This window comes from Ursus arctos, unplaced genomic scaffold (genome assembly GCF_023065955.2).
Source record: "Ursus arctos isolate Adak ecotype North America unplaced genomic scaffold, UrsArc2.0 scaffold_21, whole genome shotgun sequence".
Taxonomy (NCBI): domain Eukaryota; kingdom Metazoa; phylum Chordata; class Mammalia; order Carnivora; family Ursidae; genus Ursus; species Ursus arctos.
The window spans coordinates 38486576-38502549 of record NW_026622886.1 but is presented as its reverse complement, the minus strand read 5'-3'; the positions used below and the strand labels follow the sequence as shown (position 1 = coordinate 38502549).

The window sequence follows — 15974 nt, the reverse complement described above, 5'->3', positions numbered from 1 at the left end:
CCTTTAAGACAAGGTTTCGGACAGTGTAGTTGTCACATTCATTTACATTGATGACCAGAACCTCGACTTTCCCATAGATTCCTCTCTTTTCTGGCCAGTATAGCACACATTTCTGGAAGAGGAGAAAAAAAGAACACAGCAGATATTAGTGATTTCACTGGCCTTGGAGTACTTTTCATGTACCACCTCAAGAGTTTTTATTTAATTAATTCTAAAAATATCAGGTATCGATTTTACAAGGCTGGAAATGTACTAAAACCACTGAATTGTACATTTTAAACAAGTGACTTTTATGGTACGTAAATTATATCTCAATAAAATTTTAAAAATGAAGTTATCAATTTTTACACGTGCCTGTCAAACACTATTGCTACTAATCCCATACAAAAAGGGGGCAAAATTTCCCAAAACCTGAAATTAAGAACTAAATTGAGAAATGAAGAATTAAGAAATTAAAAAATCCAAATATTAGACTTTATCATGTGATGAAATAAAAGGAATGTTTTTTTCACAATGATTGAGCCAAGTCACATCTTCCTGCTCCAAGCTGAAGCATCTAATGAGAGTATCTGTAATGTGTTAGATGCCGCAGAATGAAGGTTCCCTGGTATGTAAAGAGGATGTAATGATCATTGATACATGTATGGTATTATATTTTCCAAGACCAATGGTCTTTTCACTTACAGGGTCGATTGAAATAAATGTATAAGAAAATTATTTTAAAAAACTGTTTTTATAATGGATCCTCTTTGAAGGGTTTAATAAGAGTAATAATAATTATATTGCCACCGAGGCATCATAACATGGTAGTTAAGGTGCAGGCTTTGGAGCCATAGCACCTAGGTCTAAATTTTGGTTTTACCACTTATGATTAGCTGAGCATCTGTAAGAAAGTCCATCTCTGTGGCCTCAGTTTACTCATCACTTACTACATGAAAAGCACTTAGGACAAAGCCAGACATACAGTAAGCATTTAAAAACGCTGTTCTTCTTATTGTTCCAATTTTACGTTTTTGATCTAAATGATTCAATCATTACTTCACCACACATTAGATCATGCGTTAAAGATTGTATTATTATTATATCCAAGCTACATTATTAAAAGAAAAATACAAAACGAGATTCAAGCACACATATAGGCTCATATTATTTATTATTTTGCCTTTTAAACAGCTACAAAAAAAAAAACTATGAATTCTGACCATATATTTCAATGGAAGAAAGTAAAGTGTGAAAGTTGATGTTTCATTCCAAGTGCCCAGGAAGCAATGTTAACTCTAGAAATATTGTTTAAATAGAACTTAACGTTTTCTTGCAAACACACATGCACATTCATAGAGAAATTCCTTCCCATTTATAGAGACATTGCCTTCGGTCAGGACCTTTTAGTCCCCAGGAAACTTGTATTTTCACATCTAAGGTCAAAGGCACAGGACCACACTTGAAAAAATTAAGAACTTAGAGACTCAAAAGAGCAGCCAAAGAAAGAATCACAGATGTACAGAGCTGCGGGAAAAGACACGTAAAGTATCAGAAACACACCTCGGGGAGTCTGTCGTGCTAAGTACTAACCACTCCACACACCAGAGCCAGGATGGAATCAGTGTTTCTTTCAGCCATTACAATAAAAACACATTTGCATCCTCTCTGTCCTGGTCCTTTTCCAAACAAAGTAAATCATTTTCACCTCTATTTACATGCCACCCCACACCCAAGACCAGCAACCAGCAGCAATCAGGCTAAAGCATACTCTGGCTGACAGAACATTCACACCAAGAAAAGAAACCTTTTAAAAATAAAGCAATTTATTTCTCTCCTCATTTACTAGTGCCAAGTGTCTCAAATTTCCCAGGTTTGTTAAAGAGCATCATACTAACCAATTTGCCTGGTTTCTTTCAATGAAGCATCAATTATTTCGCTGTGAGCCCCGAGCTATTGTGTATCTTAAAACCCATGCCTCCTGGATGAATCCAAGAAGAGTGACAAAGAATCTTGAAAAAGGTATTGAACAAAGAAAGAGGCATTCAGCGGTCCAGCAGTCTGGCATACGTGCCCCATTGTCCACGATGAGCCCTGAGCAGCAGGCCCCTCTTTGGGAAGGTGGCTCTTGAAACCCGTAGGAAAAAGCTGCAAGGCAGGAGCTCAAAGCCTGCACCCTGACTCTTAACAATACTCGAACAGGCTTGTGCTCCTACTTGATAAATGGAAGCGCTGCTCGGTTCTCTCTCAAGCTTGCCGGGGCCCTCTTGAATGTTTTTCTTGACTCTTTACCAAAAACGCAATTGGCAGTCAGCTCCCAGTAGACAATGCAATGTGACTTGTTCATTCAAACAACCCTTAATTAGCATCTCATCTCCTTTCTGAGATACAATAGCTTATTTTTACACACTGAATACATTCCTCCCCCCCCTTTTCGGAGCACATAGAAAAAGAGACCAGATAAGTGTGGGTGCTCTTGAATGTGAGGTGGGGGAGAGCTGCAAATGTAGTTGTTTAAAGAGCACAAGTTCATGTTCGAATTACTTTTGCGAACAGCTTTTTAGGGGTTCTTTATTGCGGCACTAACAATGATATGAAAGGCAGAAAATGCAAAGGAAGGGAAATGCTCTCTTACAGATAATACTGTGAAACCCCACTAATTGTAGGTAATTCAAAAAAGCATGCTATCTCACAGAATATAACCCCAAATTATCACGATTCTTTGCTAACTGGGCTGATCCTTTCCATGAAATCATCCATTAATTCCAAAAATTCATAATTTGGAGGAAAGAGAGCTTTTCAGAGGCTCATGTGTCCCCTGTACAAACAAGTAATTAGTGAACCCTGACTGTAAAGATTCTGGACATCAACCGGTTCTTCATAATTAGGGGCTTATGGCAAAAGTAGAATGCAATGCGAAGCAATGCAAACTCCTATATTTTTATAATCTTTTTGTTTTCTTTGACCCTCCCTCTCACTTCCACCACATCAGAGCTATTTGTGCACAGAGAGGAAGGAGGTCTAGCCAGTAGTTTAGTTGCCTGAGGAAAAAAAAATCTATTTTTAAGTTACTTTCTTTTTGAATTCTATGCATTTAAAATCAAAGAGACTCTGCTCTCTGAGCTAAAGACATGTATCATCACATAGACAGTGGCTCTAAATAAAGAAAAGGAAGATGGTCAGTTTTATTTGGGTTACATTAGCATGTGAGAGGAGTAGGATGGGTCAGGTTGCCCAGTTATTATAGTTACTTTCATTCCTGATGTCCCAATGAAATATCACCAACGCAGGTGCAGCTATTATTACGAGTATTTTCACCAACATATCACTTAATCCCTTCCACAATCATGTGAATTAGGTACACCGGGTTAAGTATTATTATTATTATTATTTTTCATTTGACAGCAGAGGAAACTGAAGTTCAGGTGTTCTGGTAGGCGGCTCTGGGAAAGTCTCTTGGGAACTAGAACTCCCAGAGCAAATACCATTTTAAAAATTCAACTTTCTATCTTTGATATCCACTGTCTCTTAACCAACCCTACTTTGCCGCAGCATGAACCAGTGGCTTTCCTTCTCTCTGTGTCGTAGGCTGGTGCTCACGCAGCACAATGCTCTCGGGCCGCTCTCCTACCCAGCTTCATACTTCGGTTACTGTGGGGAGCTGTCCGCATTCGCCAAGGGGTACTTACATTCAAATTGTAACTCATTAGTAAGCACGGTAATTTAACATAAACTAACGAAACAGGAAGGTGCAGAGAAAAAGGGAATTGTTCTAGGAAATAATTGTACAAGTTAAATAAGCTTTTCATTGGGAAAAAAAAAAGGACTCAGTAGAAAAAACTGGAGTCAAATCAGGTACAGGTGACAATGATAAAAGTTAGCGCAAAATTGGAAAATCTTTGCAGGATTCTGCATGCATAAATCCATTTTAAAGAAACTGAAATGGGAAATTTCGATGATGTATAAAGGGCATGATTTATACATAAGCCATATGATCTAGATCTCCAGCTTCGGACCAACGCTAACAAAACAAAACAAACTAAGTCCTTTGAAAAATGAACAAATTTTAATGTGAACAAATGCAGATGTCTTAAGTAAAGCATTAGAGTTTTGTTGTTGTTTTTTAAAACTTTTTTGGCTAAATGCGTCAAATAAGATAGCTTCTAACTATAGTTAGAAGTAAAGCAGGCTACAACAATTGAATAAAACCTAGGAAATTAAAAATTAAGGTGCAGGGGTGCCTGGGTGGCTCAGTCGGTTAAGCTCCTGCCTTCGGCTCAGGTCATGATCCCAGGGCTCTGGGATCGAGTCCTGCATTGGGCTCCCTGCTCAGCGGGGAACGAACTTCTCCCTCTGCCTGCTGCTCTCCCTGCTTGGGCTCTCTCTGACAAATAAATAAATAATTTTTTAAAAAAAATTAAGGTGCAGTTATATTTGAAATATAAGCATATTTGAAAGGACAGATGAGTGATTTTGCTTGAGAGCTGTCAGCCTCTGAATTTTGGGACACCCTTAATTGTTTGGGCAGTATAAGCATAGGAAATGGGAATGAGACTAGGCTGTCCGGCATTGCTGGGCATTGCTAGGCCAGGCTGCCTCTCAGATATTATAATAGCTAATTCTGGTCCTCCAGGAAAGCTGAAAATGGGTCAGCACCCTCCACTGTCTACCTGCTAGGCTGGCCTTCAACAATACCTTCCTTGACCTTGTTTGGACTGACAGACACCTGGTTCTGAGACTCGGTTTGCTTTTTTTTTTTTCTTTTTTATTGTTGTTTGTTTTTCCATTCTTGGTACAGGCATACCTCGTTTTCTTGAACTTCACTTTACGTGCTTTGTAGATCCTGCATTTTTTACAAATTGAAGGTTTGGGGCAAGCCCTCCTGGAAACTCCTTCCTGGAGTTTATTGGTACCATTTTTCCAACAGTTTTTGCTCTCTTCATGTTTCCATGTCACATTTTGATAATTCTCATATATTTCAAACTTTTTCATTATTATTACATTTTGTATGGTCATCTGTGATCAGTGATCTTTGGTGTTACTATTGTCATTGTTTTGGGGTTCCATGAACTCTGCCTATCTAAGACCACGAACTGAATCGATACGTGGGTGTGTTCTGACTGCTCCGTTGACCGGCCATTTCCCATGTCTCTCCCTCTCCTGGGGTTTCCCTATCCCCTGAGACACAACAATATGGCAATGAGGCCAGTTAATAACACTACAACGGCCTCTTAGCGTTCACGTGAAAGGAAGAGTCCTACATCTCTCGCTTTCAATTAAAAGCTAGTAATGACGAAGCTTCGTGAGGAAGGTATGTCGAAAGTCGAGATACGCCGAAAGCTGGATCTCCTGCGCCAGTGTGCCAAGTTGTGAATGCAGGGGGAAAATTCTTGAAGGAAATTCAAAGTGCCACATCAGTGAACACATGAATGATTAGAAATGATTTGGTAGTAACTATTGGTGATATGAGAATACTGGGATTATTAAATAAGAGCTTGGCAATTATTCATTTATTTATTAGAAAGTAGAAAGGTTCATGAAAACATAAAGCCTGGGAATTTCTAAAGATAACTCCACCTTCGTTTTTTTGGGAGGAAATGATTTTTGTCTATTCTAAACAATGACGCTCACCACAATTGAAAGTTGGCACATTTTTGGTAAACGGCATTTTCCTGGTCGTGTGAAGCTTACTGCATATTTCTATTGAGCCAGATTTCTCAGTATCATTTTGATCTGTAAAACATCAACGTTTCCTCTGTAGAATTATATTTACATCATGGAGAGTCTGGACAGAAAGGAATTTTTAATTTTAAATTAATGAGTAATGCATTCTACTCAGATCAAAACAATGTTGCTAAACTGTTTTGATTTCTGGCTTCCACGGCTGCCAGGAGAAGCCATTTGTTAGTTACTCTGTTGTTAAAACCATCTCTGTAGTGCTCTTTAGTTTCATAGTTGTATCTAGTCGTGCATTTATTTTTTCTTACTAGCCTAGGATTTATGGGGCTTCTCAAATCTGACAGCTCATGTCTTTCATCACTTCTGGAAAATTCCTGGCCACTGTTTCCTCAAATATTACTTCTTTTCTTATATTCTCTTTTTTCTTCTTCTAATATCCATTATATATACATTGGACATTGACATACTGCCCTCTAGGTCTTAAACTTTCTTTCATATTTTTGGTCATTTCAGTCTTCTGGGGAATTTCCTTAGCTCTATTTGTAATCCAGTCATTATTTTTATTTAGCTGTGTCTAGCCTGCTATCATACCTGTCTAATGAGCTGTTCTTTTTAAATTTTAATATTTATATAATATTTATTTCTAGGACTCTTTAGTTTGTTTTTACATTTTCCTAGTCTTTTTTGGTAGTAACTTGTTCCCCCGTCAAGTTTCTAATCTTATGTTTTGTGTGCTTAATTATATATAAAAAAAACCCCTGTATTTATAGTTTCTTTTATTTTCATTTCTTATGGGTCTCCTTTACCTATTTGTTGCTTCTTCTGATTTTCCCTTATGTTGTTTATTTACTTGTGTTGTCTCATAATTTTGACTTGTGAGCTTATGTTTGGCTGGGCTTTTCCTGTTGAAATTCTGTGATGCAAATCCTGAGAGTGTAGCATCCAGAACGCTTTTGCCTTTGTTTCTGTAAAGTGCCACAGAGCGTTCTCAATCCAGGATTACTTTTTATATTAATTGCTCTACTTGGCATTTCCTGATTTGCGAATGCTGAAGACTACAGAGAACCTTTCTATCTCTCCCACGAGAAGACCAGATTTAGGTGGATTAATTTCCTCTTATAGTCCTATTTTGGTTGGCAGGTTTATTTTTGTGGTTCACCTTTTTACTGAAGCCACAGCCCTTGCAGGAGCTCGCTCTATGGAAGGTCTCCATTCCAGCTCTTGGCTCCTGCAAGCCCAAGGCTTTGTCTCCAGTTCTTGTATTGCCATTAAAGCACAAGTAACCCATAATTCTCCGGCTTTATGCCTTTTATTCAGTTTTTGACTGCTGGGACATTTTCCCCCCAAGCTCTGTTGGGGATGCTATTTTTATTTTACTATTTTATCTGTAAAACATCAAAGTTTCCTCTATAGTATTATATTTACATCATGGAAAGGCTGAACAAAAAGGAATTTTTAATTTTAATAATGAGTAATGCAGTCCACTCAGATCCAGGAAATGTTGCTAATTTATATTTTATATTTTATGCTATTTTAAATTTTATCTAGTAAGACAGTTTTGTAACGGGAGGTTTTTCAGATTATCTAACCTGTTTGTATGCAGGGATGTATATACACAGGGAATACAGCTTTTAAACTTAAGGAGTCTTTTCTGACTAGGTAAAATAAAGGCAAAATGGTGTGGATATTAAACAGCTGTGCAGGAATTATCAGTGGCCTGATGTGTTGATAGATTGATATGGGTGAAACAGCTGAGAAGATTAGGGGCTATTTTTATTATGCCACCCCAGGTTTTCATATAAGAGTCATAGAAATATATTTATTTAGTAAGCTATATAGTTTATTAAGTACATAGCTTCATCTACTAGCCCAAAATTTACTTCTTTTCTAGGACAGATTTCAGAAAAGAAATCCTTTATCTATTGTAGCAAAAATGAAAGAAGACAGCAAGCTTTACAAAACTTACAATTTGCTGCTTGTGAGCCTGGATTTTCTTGATTAGCACAAATTATACTATACTCAAGGCTTATACCTCACCAAAAAGGTATAAGGGAAAGCTCCGTGTTCTTAAATTCTTATTGTCATCATGAAGCCCTGATACAGTAATTTTGACAAGAAAGCAAACACAAATGCTGACTCAAATCAGACTGTAAATGATTCCAATAGATGCCCTAAAATGTAAGCAGTACGTAGCACCCTTTGCGAATTACACAATTCTGCTTTCATGTTGTAAAGTACCGAATGAGTGTTCTGTAAGCTAGCCCCTTAAGAAAGACTGCCAGTATGGAAATGAAATCTAACTTTGTCTCTCTCCTGGATTCCTTATTACAAAGATATTGAAAAAGTTGCTTGGCTTTTGTAACTTCCTTCAAATCTTTTTTTCAAATCTCCCTTGCTTAGTGGGGCTTTATCCCTCCCACCCTATGTAATACGAAAGCTTACTCTTCCCCTCTCATCCCTCCTACAGCTCAGCACACCCAATCTCTTTAGCCTACTTTACCTTCCCTCCCCCATACCATTTAGCTTTTCTAATTGCTACAGTTTTATGAATTTATTATGTTTATTGTTTTTTAATCTGTCTTGGCCATTAGAAAGTTAAAATCTCTGTGTGTTCTGTTTACTACCATATTACCAACAACTAAAGTAGTATCTGTCACATAGTAAATGCTCAAAAATTACTTGAGATATGAATGAACAATTTTTTTATTTGCCTGCTTATAAATCAGAGTGATAATTCATATCCCCTCATTTCCTTACAGAGATATGTGAGATACATGTATGTCAAGTATATTGATTATTCTGATAGAAAGCTGCCATTCAGACAATGACACCAATGACCATTCTTGGAAGCATGAAGTGAACTTGTTTTTAAATATCTTAAAGTTTCCATCTTAAATCTGTTCTTAAGTACATGGCAATTTTCCTTATAAAATATCTCTTCTATAGCAACAGAAATTTAAGATTCACTATTTGGGTAAAGGTCATACCTCATTTTTTTCTTTGAGTTTTGTGATCATGACAATCACAGGACTGTCTTCCTGCCAAACCATCTGCCAGAAATCATTCACGGTGTTGATCATGGGGCCCTGAGTGGCGATGAATGCTTTCTCTTTGCCACTGTAGCCCTGGGTAGAGTAAAGAGACAAAAATATTGGATTTGAAATTCATGCCTTGCACTGAAAGTTTAGAACAAGTTCAGAACAAAATGGCTCTACGTAGTCCAAAAGCAACACAAGCTTTCGAGGCTTCACTGATGCTAGCACGATCCATCTGGCTGTTCTCCCAGCAAGTCAAGCACCGCCTACAGTAGTGAGGGGCATAATGCCCCGTTCCCACCAGAGCACCCCCTAGCGGCCAGAGCACTGCAGCCAGAGACGCACCGGAAAGGAAGACTCAAGGTAAAGGACCCGCTACCAATGTCAATTATGACTAAACAAACAAATGAGCTTGCTAGTAACCAAGTTATATCAAAATTAATCCACTCTGAGGAAACGAACCAAACAAACAACCCAACAATTCCAAATAGTAAGTCGACATGCTCATCAGAAAGAAATTTATATTTACTTACTTACCCTAATATAATTAGCATTAATGTAGGTACTCAAAGAATCAGTTACATTTTTTGGTCTTAAACACACTCTGCTGAGGGGATCTAATGAAGAAAACAAGAAGGAATGCATTAGACTAATTTACTCTTTGTGAAGCTCCTTAGAACACCAATAACTGTACATAGCACACTTGTTAATTTATATACCGACCATCTGGCTCGTGTCGATGTTTGTTGCAGAAACGTCTGTGTGTCTGTCTCTTGATCTGCCTGTGTTTATTGAGGGACCATTGGGCCCATCTTGGCCCCTGTCCCTTAACACAAATCTTGCCCGTAAGTTTGAGATGATGAGTTTATTCATCATGTCATTTATTTGCGGGTTTTTGATTCTTGACCCCATTTCTCATTTACGCTCCTTTTCTTATTCTTTGGATTTGGAATTTGCACCAGATTTTCTTCCTCACTTCGCTCTTCTCTTCTGCCCAACAACAAACACTTGGTCTGGCCTGAATCCGCTCTCCCTAAAGAAGCTGTCTTTAGTTACCATGTGCGGCATCTTGTCCACCCACAGCAGGAAAATCTGGTATTAGGTAGATTGTTACGGTGCTCACAACACTGTCTTAACTGCTCAAATCACTTTCCATCAAGAAGTTGAAAGGCTCTTTGCAAAACATGGTGTTATGGACAATATGGTAGTTATTTTTACCAATGTTTACATAAATGAATTAAGATCAAATCATCTCTTTATGATTTCTTTTGTCTGTCCCACTCTGAGCCTCTTCAAGGCAAAGACAGAGATTTTTCATTATTTCTAAGGCTTAGCGTTTAGGACAGTGCTTATATACATAGTAGACACTCAGTAAATGTCTATTCCATTGATTTAAATGGTCCTTCCCATTTTTTAAGAAGTCAGTTCTATGCATTCCACTCTAGTAATTGTTCTATTACTGTTCTTCTCTAGACAGGTAAACCTGTGAGAGTTTATCATACCCACTGTTCCTACCCCCTTCTCTACAGTTCAGTCCTCTTTGTGTACCCCCAGTCTACCCTAACCTTAGTTATATGAAGAGACCCCTCTTGCTGATGCCACCAATGACTCCTTTGTTGATCTACACCAAATAAGCCTATTGTGGTACATTTTTTTCATGTATTATTTTAATATTTACCATCTTATATTTTAAGTGCTTAAATTTTTGCCTGCCCTCAATGAATTGTACTGAACCCCTCGAAGGCAAGAACTGTATTTAATAAACTTTTTTTGGGGAAACTAACTTTTGTATCCTTTGTGATTTCTTTCTGGTATGCGGCTCATAGAGTGTTTAATATCAGAATTCATTTCTATTAGAGTTGAAACATTGTTTTTGACTTTCTAGATTCTTTTTCCTTCTAAGCAAAGGGAACAGGAAAACTTTCATTCCTTTTCAGTATCCACTGACTATTAGAAGTTTCCACAAGAGCTCTACTCCAGTGAGACTCGAAAAGAGGCCCCCTCCCTTCAGTTTTTATAATGCCTACCATGTGTATGATTCATCGGGAACTCAGCCCTATAAACTGCTTAGAAGCAGCTTCCTCATCGAGCTAAATTTAGTTTGGAAATTGGTAATTTATAAGATTTCCACGTATTTAGAGGTTTCCAAATACTTTTTTTTTTTAAGATTTTATTTATTTATTCGACAGAGATAGAGACAGCCAGCGAGAGAGGGAACACAAGCAGGGGGAGTGGGAGAGGAAGAAGCAGGCTCCCAGCGGAGGAGCCCGATGTGGGGCTCGATCCCACAACGCCGGGATCACGCCCTGAGCCGAAGGCAGACGCCCAACCGCTGTGCCACCCAGGCGCCCCCCAAATACTTTTTAAACAAGAATGCACCATAGGACTGAGTAAGGGAAAACTGGCATTCTAACCAAAGCTTATTAGCCTTTTTAATGTTAGACTAATAAAAAAAATCCAACACTTTATCATTCTCATCATCATTATTTTCATCATTACTGTTAGAATTGTATTCATTTTATGCATTTTAAGTCTATATGTGTATTTTAAATCTCTATATTGCTATGATAACCTTTTGTCAGGACAGGTATTTCTGGATTATATGTTAAATATTTAGCATGTCACTTACAATATATCTAGGAAGTGGCAATAACAATTTCAACACTGAGGAATTCTTCTTCCCTCACCTCTGCTCATCCCCTTTTATTTCCTTCCTTCTCTCCTCTTGCTTTCTTCCTCTTTCCTCCCCTTTTCCCTCCCTCCCCCTCTTCCTCTTTTATTCCTCGTCTTCCTTCAGCTCTCCTTCCCGTTTCTTTTTTCCTCTCAACAGATTATTGATGAATTTAAAATACCTCTGGCAATTTAAGTCTTCTACTTAACAGACAAAATGGTACCTGGATCCTGATATTCTTTAATTTTTTTTTTAAAGATTTGTTTATTTTTTTGAGAGAGAGAGAGTGCAAGGGGGAGGGGCAGAGGGAGACGGAGCGAGAAACTCAAGTAGACTCTACGCCGAGCGTGCAGCCTGGCGCTGAGCTTGGCCCAACAACCGTGAGATCACAACCTGAGCCGAAACTCAGAGCTGGACACTTAACCGACAGCATCACCCAGGCACTCCTGGATCCTGATAGTCTGATTGGTCAAAGGTTATTCTGTGCTGAAGATTTCTTCTCTGGGCTGAATTGCATTTGAGGTTTGGAGTCAAGAGGAGAAGCTATTAGACGAAAGTTTATACTGCTAGTGTATCTCGGGGCAAAGACAGGGATGAGAGGAATGGCAGAGTTTCTCTAGATGAATTTAAGATAAGTGGGAAATGGGAGGAAAGGCAGGGACTTGGCTCCACCAGGTGACTGGGAGTCACCTTCAGTTTGTGTCAGGATAGAGAGAGAAGGCCCGCACTATTCAATATGGTGCCACCACATGTAGCTAACTTTAAGTTAATTAAAGTAAAATAAAACTTAAAAATCAGTTCCTCGGGTGCACTGGCTATACCTTAAGTGCTCCATTGCCCCACGCAGCTAACGGCCATCACACTGGAGATACAGAGCATTTCCATCACTGTACAGGTTTTGACGGACAGTGCTGATCTTGGCAATGCAAGACGGCGATTCTATGGAACTCACTTTTTAAGATTCATGTGAAAATTACAAGAGAAAACAGGGCTTTTAAGTAATCTGCTTTTGAACCTATAAAGTTTTCTTTCTCTAGTTAGTGTTACTATTTTCTGGAATTGGTTTTGGGGTTAATGATGAGTGCGTCTCCAGTTAGGTGGAGGGAAAGGAGAAACTAACATTAGGTGGGGGCTCACTGTTAGTGGGAACTTCCCTTTTCACATATGATTACTTAATTCTCTCCACGGCCCTAAGCAGTAATATTATTATCACTATCTTCAGGAATGAAGAAAGGATAGCACAGAAAGATTAAGTTGTCTACCATATTCTATGAATCCTCCTGCCAGGGTAGGGAGGCAAGTCCAACTCCAATATTTTGTTTGAGCCACACAACTTGTTGCCTTAATGAGTGGCTCACTTGTTTGCATATCTACTCTGTTCTGGGCACCTAATAGAACAGGAAACATAAGTAGGAAATATTACCAGACTTTAAATTTTAAAATATGAAATGATGGCCAAAGTAATTAGAGTTTAATTAATAGAGTTCTTTAATTTCATCTACATTGTTTTATATTTGTATAAATAAATTGGCTGCATGGAATAAATATACATGAAATTGGTTATTATACTTCATTGTCGTGCAAATAACTTCATACCGATGTATGATTAGTTTTTTCCCATTGCTTTTGTGATTTAGGATATAGACATATTTTCACCACTAATATTTGTTTATGTTGCAAAATAATGTGATATAAACTTGACCTTCGCACTTTAATCTACCACATAGAGTATTCTGAGCCAGGCTGATGTCATCCTTAGAGAAACAGCCATGATTCAATTGGTTCTTGGTTATCCATATTTCTGCTGCGAAACATCCCCCAAATTATACAGCCTCACTAATATGTACAAGCTGGAAGCTTTTTTTTAAAGATTTTATTTATTTATTCGAGAGAGAAAGAGTGAGTAAGAGAGAGAGAGCACAAGAGGGGGGAGGGTCAGAGGAAGTGAGAGAAGCAGACTCCCCTCTGAGCAGGACCCCAGGATCACGACCTGAGCTGAAGGCAGACCTTTACCCAACTGAGCCACCCAGGCGCCCCCATGCTGGAAGCTTTTAAACTTGAGTTTATTATAGGTTGAAACAATTTAAAAAACATAATACTTGGGGGGCCCGAGTGGCTCAGTCGGTTAAGCATCTGCCTTCGGCTTAGGTCATAACCCCAGGGTCCTTGGACAGAGCCCTGCATCAGGCTCCCCGCTCAGTGGGAAGTCTGTTTCTCTCTCTCCCTCTGCTTTTCCCCCCAATGGTACTCTCTCGGCTGCTCTCTCTGTCAAATAAATCAACAAAATCTTTAACAGAACCCATAATACTTAAAATATTAATCATTTTAAATTATTTTATGTACTGTTTCAAATTTATCCCATATTATAGTCTAAAGTAAATCATGAAGAATAGCTTTCCATATAAATCCCAGTCGTCTTTGATGACTTGCAACCAAGAGTGTGGCATGCCCAAACTATACTTACTAAATTGTATTTTGTGCAATAGGGGGTGGGTGGTACATTCAGGCTACAGACATTTTCAACAGAAAATCCATTATCTGCAACATCAGTTGTCAGCACAGGTGCCCTGGCTCTAGTGACCCGCCCAGTTCTGGGAATGGAAAAGCTGACACAGGACTATGAAGGACTACGTCTGATATCATCTGGGCAGGAAATGGAGAAGGCTGAACTTTATTTATTTTTTTAATTTTTTTTTAAAGATTTTATTTATTTATTTGACAGAGAGAGAGACAGCCAGGGAGAGAGGGAGCACAAGCAGGGGGAGTGGGAGAGGAAGAAGCAGGCTCCCAGCGGAGGAGCCTGATGTGGGGCTCGATCCCAGAACGCCGGGATCACGCCCTGAGCCGAAGGCAGACTCTTAACAACTGCGCCACCCAGGTGCCCCTATTTTTTAAAATTTTTTTAAAAAGACTTATTTATTTATTTTAGAGAGAGAGAGAGAAAGAGAGAAAAGAAGAAAGAGTGTGTGAGTGTGGGGAGGGGCAGAGGGAGAGGGTCTTCAAGCAGACTTCCCACTGAGCCGGGAGCCCAACTTGGGGCTCTGTGGGGCTCAATTTCATGACCCACGAGATCATGACCTGAGCCAAAACCAACAGTCAGATGCTTAACTGACTGAGCCACCCAGGCGCCCCTGAGAAGGCTGAACTTTACATACTCCTAATAATTTCCGAATCCTTCTGACATTAGATGGTTAAGTAAAACTGCAATGAATGTCTATGCCCTAATTACTTATATTTGGTACATTTCAGATGAAAAATCTTGAAAGAGAGAGAGAGACAGAGAGAAGCACACTTGTAGCACATAGCACTTTCACCCCCTTTAGCCAGCTCTAGACAATGTATCTTTCAACAGGGATCATACTATACAGACCCATGACCCATTAAAAATATGTTACGGAGGAGTGTTTCCAACTCCACCAGGGGGGGCAGCCCAACGACACCATTACCAGCAATTCTTGCTATTACCGTAAATACGGAGAATTTGATGTTTGATGAGTGAATTAATGGGCTTAATTATACAGACTCTACTATTTCAATATCCATACTTTAAAAAAGTTTCGTGGTTCCATCTTTCCAGAGCTATTGCTTTGAGATGTTTATGAATTTTGCCGAAACCCCAACTGTCTGTTGTCTGGTGATTGACAAATGTTACATCCTCTCCAAAGCATTTCACTCTAAGCAGAATAACTCAATGCTCTCTGTACTCCTACACTACCTGGGCCAGATTTCAATTCTGGCTTTTATTACATTGAACATAATTAGTCATTTACATGACTCTCCCCTCTAGTCCCTGACCTCCTTGATCTTACAGGCTACTCCTTAAGGCTTACTGGTTCCTGGCATCTAGCTCACTGCTTGACATCGATTAATTTCATGGAGTTACATTTAGTTTTTTTCCTCAAAATTTTATTTATTTATTTATTTATTTGAGAGAGAGAGCACAAGCAGGGGGAGTGGCAGAGGGACAGGGAGAAGCAGGCTCCGTGGGGCTTGATCAAAGACCCCGAGATCATGACCTGAGCCGAAGGCAGACGCTCAACCAACTGAGCCACCCAGGCGCCCAAGTCAAATTTAGTTTTAACATCGTCTAAACTGTGTGTCTCAAAGTGGGGTCCTGGTATTATCTGTATCAGAATCACCTGGGTGTTTGCTTAGAAGTGCGGATTCTTGGGCCCACCAGCAGACTTATTTCAACAGAATCTGCAGGTGGGACACAGGACTCTAGATTTTTTTTTTTCTTTCATCCATTAGGACTTTAGATATTTATAAGAACTCTAGGTGATTATTATGCACAATGAAATTTTTGGTAACAGCTTTATCAAGATGTAACTCACATGACCATACAATTCACACATTTAAAGTGCACCATCATAAGGTTCTTCTTCTTTATTCACAGACTTGTGCAACTGTCAGCACAATCAATTTTGTAACATTTTCCTTATCCCAAAATAACCTCCACAGCCTTTACTTGTTTAGCAGCTATTTCCCATGCCTCCCGGCAGCACTAAGCAACCACAAAGACAGCTTCTGTCTTTATAGATCCGCCAATTGGGACTCTTCATATAAATGGAGTTATATAGTATGAGGCCTTTGGTGATGGCTTCTTCCAC

General features: G+C 39.0%; 1 protein-coding gene across 2 annotated transcripts in view; it reads right to left on the bottom strand.

Annotated features, from left to right (window-relative positions):
* Positions 1-15974, bottom strand: part of PTPRR (protein tyrosine phosphatase receptor type R) — a 236535-nt gene that overhangs the window by 23266 nt on the left and 197295 nt on the right. For both annotated transcript variants that reach the window (XM_026500025.4, XM_026500028.4), the window contains 3 exons: positions 9231-9310; positions 8646-8783; positions 2-112 (listed from right to left, as the gene is read on the bottom strand). In XM_026500025.4, the coding sequence (XP_026355810.1) occupies positions 2-112; positions 8646-8783; positions 9231-9310 (329 nt within the window). The remainder of the gene's footprint in view (position 1; positions 113-8645; positions 8784-9230; positions 9311-15974) is intronic.